Source organism: Cicer arietinum, chromosome 7 (assembly GCF_000331145.2).
Source record: "Cicer arietinum cultivar CDC Frontier isolate Library 1 chromosome 7, Cicar.CDCFrontier_v2.0, whole genome shotgun sequence".
Taxonomy (NCBI): Eukaryota; Viridiplantae; Streptophyta; class Magnoliopsida; order Fabales; family Fabaceae; genus Cicer; species Cicer arietinum.
Window position 1 is genome coordinate 44,403,309 of NC_021166.2, and position 6,064 is coordinate 44,409,372.

General features: G+C 25.8%; 1 protein-coding gene across 1 annotated transcript in view; it reads left to right on the top strand.

Moving 5' to 3' along the window:
- The window catches only part of LOC101490546 (probable inactive leucine-rich repeat receptor-like protein kinase At3g03770), a 7,708-nt gene extending 5,585 nt beyond the window's left edge, over positions 1-2,123 (top strand). Inside the window, exon 7 of the mRNA XM_004511112.4 lies at positions 1,687-2,123. Within this exon, the coding sequence (XP_004511169.1) occupies positions 1,687-1,941 (255 nt within the window). The 3' untranslated portion in view covers positions 1,942-2,123. The remainder of the gene's footprint in view (positions 1-1,686) is intronic.
- Positions 2,124-6,064: the final 3,941 nt, after the last annotated feature.

Here is a 6,064-nt window from a genome sequence, read left to right on the forward strand (position 1 = left end):
GACTTCCTAAAATTTTATCGTAATTTAAAATTTCTATTTATCTATTTTTATGAGTTATATTAATTATATATATTACTTTTGTTATTTCAATAAAAATTGAAATAATTTATAAAAAAAAACAAAAAAAAAAACCTTTGAAAAATTGGCATTTCGAACTTGAATTTCCTAAAATTTTATCGTAATTTAAAATTTCTATTTATCTATTTTTTTGAGTTATATTAATTATATATTATATATATATATATTACTTTTGTTATTTCAATAAAAATTGAAATAATTTTTTTAAAAAAAAAAAAAACTTTTGAAAAATTGGCATTTCGAACTTGAATTTCCTAAAATTTTATCGTAATTTAAAATTTCTATTTATCTATTTTTATGAATTATATTAATTATATATATATTACTTTTGTTATTTTAATAAAAATTGAAATGATTTTTTTTAAAAAAAAAACCTTTTGATAAATGCCCATTTGAAATTTGGGTTTACTAAATTTTTTTTGTAATTTAAATTTCTATTTATTTATTTTTTATGTATTTTTATATATTATATTAATTAATTATATATATAATTCCATTAAAAATTTAAAAAAACTGATTTTTTTTTTTAAATCCAAATGGGAAGTCGCCATTTGGAACTTGGGCTTCCTTAAGGAAGTAGTCATTCCAAATGACGACTTGTAGGTGAAAAAAAAAAAATGGGACATTTTAGTGTTTAATTTTTAAATTGGTGTATTTAAGTGTTTTTTTTTTCAAAATAAGGGTATTAAAAAAAAAAAACCTATTGTTGTACCAAATTGGAACCTCTACATATGTTTGTGTGATGCAACCAGCTTAGACCGTCGAACTAAGATAGAGAGAGAGACTCTCTTAATCCAGTGGTTCTCTCTCTCTTTCCGTTTTTCTTAATCTAATAGTCTATAGTCGAGGATCCAAATTCAAATGCATATACAATACTACTTTCGATCTTGTATATAAAATAAAAGTTAATGTATTTTTTTTAAAATTTAGATGGAACACATCTATTTTTGCTGACCGAACTTTTTCTTATGCATAAAATCGAAGGTAGTAGATGTTTATTCTATTAGTGCTTAATTAAGTTGTATATCCAAATGTCTCCTAAATCTTAGTGAAAATACATTTTTAATCCTTTAAATTTAGCTACGTTTAGGTCCTTTAAATTTATTTTTTTACGATTTAGTTATTTAAGTTATATTCGTTTGCACCATTAGCTTTTAAGATATATCAAATTATGTATACAATCCTTTATGTTTGAAAATTTTCTCTAATTACTATTATAAAATGTTAAAGTCTAATCGAAACATTGCAATAAGTTGATTGTTCAAGCTACTTTGCATGTGAAGGAAGTTAAAAACATTTATTATGTGGATATACCTTTATTACTTAGTTTTTAAGGCTATGCGTAAGTTTAAATTGATGTAGAGAAAATTAAGAAATATATATCATTTATAAGATTTGATAAATGTATTTTGAATGATTAGTATGAGGGCATATTGTACTGGCATTTGGTAGAGTTTTAAATTATCAGAAGCTTACAATTGAACTAATTGTTATCGAAATTGAGATAAAAGACTCACAGTGCAAATAAAATGTAACTTAAGCAGTAATTGAATTAAACTTAATTTTTGCCTGAATCTTAACAATGGTTTATGTATGGTTATTATGCAGTTACATGTAAGCATAAAAACAGATGATATTGCTAGAAGGAGTATTGTAGACCCAGTTGTTCATAAAGAATGCTCAGATGAATCATTAATGAAAATGATGGAGATATGTGTAAGGTGTCTATCTAGTGAGCCAAATGATAGACCTTCTGTGGAAGATATTCTTTGGAATTTGCAGTTTGCAGCACAAGTTCAGAATACATGGAAAAGAGAGACAAGTGATCATAGAGAATCACTTTCATCTTCAAGGGAGACATAACATAAAGGTTACTATGAAATTCTCAGGAACTAATATGGTTTGTGCTACTATGTACAAAAAGTTTAATTCTATACAAGATTTGTATGAGCATATGATTAATCATATCACAATTTTAAAATTATCTTCATTACCAAAATTCACAATTTAAAGCAAATTTTAATATATGTGGCATTTTTGTTTAATTATGTGGTTTTTGTTTATTAAAGAAACTAGTGACAAATATAATTTTGTTGGCAGGAGATAATTTTGGTGAAGAACACATTTTAGATACAAAGTTTTGTTGTTTACACAACATTAAATCTTTTATGGTTTCTCAATTCTCACTCAAGTATCAATGGGAGATGTGAGATTATTATTATTATTATTACTACGCCAACACATATATTTACTATGTATGTAATGCACAAATAACAATTAATCAATCTAATAAGTGATTTTGGTATCCTTTTCTCTTAATAGTTATCCATACATGTATTTACCATGAGCATTTTTGAAATATTTTAAAATGTGGCAGAAAAAATGTTACAATTTTAATAATTTCTACATAATTTTTTTTTTTTACTCAGATAACCTATATACTCTAATAAAAATAGAGTCTAAAATTATCAATTATATAAATTTTCGCTTAAATCATGGTTAGTATTTTATGTGCATGAGGTTAAATTATATAAATTATAGACAGCGTTTAAATTCAACCTAAAATGGTTGTAAAATGATGATTAGTTTTACTTTGATTAATAATAATGTTTCCATCCCTAAAAAATTGTATATTTTTTATGATTAAACTTTTATAAAATATTATTTTTATTATATTATTTCAGAAGTAAAAATACTTATTTAATTACAAACTCTACAATTTTTTTTATCTTATTTATTTTTCTGATAACCTTACCTATTTACAAAATTAATACATTAATGAATTATATTTATCGCATTCAAAAAAAATTTAAACCCGCACAAAGCGTGGGTAATATTCTAGTTTATTGTGTTAATTTTGAAGAAGATAATCCCAATCTTTGATTAACTTTCGACCTATATCTCTAGTTGGTTGCATGTATAAGGTTCAGTCAAAGGTTCTTGCGAATAGATTCAAGGTGGTCATAGATAAGATTATTTTAGAAACTCAACCAACTTTTACTAAAGGAAGACAAATCTTGAATGGTATTCTTATAACCAATGAGATTGTTGATGATGCTAAGAGAATAAAAAGAAGCTTATATTGTTTAAGGTTGATTTTGAGAAGGATTATCATTCATTGAAATTGGATTATCTAGAGGTGGTGATGCGAAAAATGAATTTCCCTATAAAATGGAGGAGATTGATGAATGAATGAATGCATTGGCTCAGCATCATCTTTGGTGTTGGTTAACGAGAGCTGGACTCTAGAATTTTTATTGAGAAGAATGCTTTGACAGGGGAGCCATTATCACCATTTTATTTTTTATAGCTGCTAAAGGATTCAATTTGATGTTAAGGTCGTCGGTAAATCTTGGGTTGTTACAAGGTTACCCTAACGGAGTTGGTTCTACGCTTCAACAATCACATTTACAATTCACAGATGACACATTAATGGTGGGAGGAAAGAGTTGGGTGAACATAAGGACCAGAAAGGCTAATCTTTTGTTACTTGACCTTGTGTTAGGGATAAAGGTAAACTTTCAAAAAAGTCTTATTGTTAAAGTTAATGTGTCAATATCGTGGTTGGAAGAGGTGGCCAACATGCTTAATTGCAAGATGGGAAAACTATTGTCTAAATATCTAAGTCTACCTATTGGTTATCAATGTGGAAGAGGTGTAATTTATCTATTACGGTCCGATTTGTTTTTCTGTAGGCTAACTTGTCTGATTTGTCGATATAGTTTATTTTCTTCTTAAGAGCTTCAACATGTATCATTTCTAAATTTAAATTTATTTTTAAATTGTCTTTTGAGGGGAGTGAGGAGCAATTCTTCAAGGATGCTTGATTATCAAATCATTAGTTCTCCGAGAACTATTTAACAAATTATCATATATGATGATCTAAGAAAATCACATTTTTGTAATCTTTTAGGGATGCTTCGGTGTTAAATTCTTTCGAATTTAACATGAATAAACAAATAAAATTGTAGAACAAATAAATCTCTCTCTCTTTCTCTCTCTCTCTCTCTCTCTCTCTCTCTCTCTCTCTCTTTCTCTCTCTCTCTTAATATTACAAAATATAATATGATGACAAACTCTAAATATTATTCCTTCACTTCAACTTAATTAGATTGTGGTTGCTCATAAAAAAACAAAGTAGATAGTGATATAGTCATTTTCCTCTAATCAATTATCACTTAATGTGTTTTTGTGCATGCACCATTATTTATTTATTTTTTTATAAATTGTACACTATTATTAATTATTCTAAAGTTTAAGTTTTCACATAGAATATTTTCTTTTTAAATCATTTTCTTTTCTTTTTGTGTGTACTCCAAGAAAAATAAATGGTCATTTCGATTTCCTTTTCATAAAAAACATTGAAAAATATTTTTTTATAAATTGAATGTTTTTTTATCTTCTAAATTTTTGTTCATCATGACATCATATAAATATGGATACCAGATTCTTAATAAATACACTAACTCAACAAAAACTACATTTTGTCTTAATACGATAATATGAAAGAATCGCCACTTTAACTTCAAAAATTGTATAAAATTGTGAATATAGTTGATGAAACTAACAAAATGTGAAAATTATATTGATATCGATTTTGAAAATATTCAATTACAATAGTCTCTAGAAATAATTATTGGAGATTAAATTGACAAATTAACCATTAAATTTTTTGAAAAGTTATTTAAAAAATATATTTATTTCATTAATTATATTAACAATTCATCTAAATTAATATTACATTGAATTCAGTTGCACAAAGTGCGGCTCAACATCTATTTATTATAAATTTTATACTATAAGCAACCTTTTGTAAAACACATTCTCAGTTCATAGTTACTTCAATAATATTGTTTCTCTGTTGCCAATTATTGTTCAAGATCATATATAAATATTATTGCATAGGAGGTGAATCTTTTCCCTACGATGTTGAATGTGTTTCTCATAACATTTTTTTCTTTTTATAATTAAAAAAAATATAAATCATAATCGAAACAAAAAATTAATAATATTAAATATTTAGAAATGATTAACTTCTAACTATTTCACTATTCATTCGAAACTTTATGTCTTAAACATTCATAAACTTTTCTTGCCTATAATTTTTTGCAACTCACTCTTGAAATATTCTAATTATTTAGGCGAAACAATAGTTAAAGTAATTCAAACTATTACCCATCTAAATAACATAACTATAGAATCTAGTTACGTTCTATATTGAATTTTTATTTGACTTGACAATTGTATGTAGTTAACATTTTTATTATGTAAAAAAACATTGTTATTATTTATGGTTTTTGAAGCTTAAGAAATTTCTGGTTTATTTTGTAGTGTTATTTCCATATATACACTACGCCAAAAATGACATTTAACAGCGCCCATTTTACAGCGCTTGCTAAACACAAGCGCTGTTGTAATTATATTTTAAAAATAACGGAACCTATTACAGCGCTTTTTTGACAAGCGCTGTAAAATACATCTTTAAAATAATTATATACGTTGGAAACCCTCATATCCTCTACATCTTTCAAATAATTATATACGTTGGAAACCCTCATATCCTCTACATCTTTCAAATAATTATATACGTTGGAAACCCTCATATCCTCTACATCTTTCAAATAATTATATACGTTGGAAACCCTCATATCCTCTACATCTTTCAAATAATTATATACGTTGGAAACCCTCATATCCTCTACATCTTTCAAATAATTATATACGTTGGAAACCCTCATATCCTCTACATCTTTCAAATAATTATATACGTTGGAAACCCTCATATCCTCTACATCTTTCAAATAATTATATACGTTGGGAACCCCAATATCCTCTACGTACTGTGCGGCCATCTATGTTGTCTAAGGTATTTTTTACACATGATCTGTTATATTTTGTTACATATATATTAAATCTACTAAAAATTGTTATATATATATATATACTCTTTTACACATGATCTGTTATGTTTTGAAATTGTCAAAAA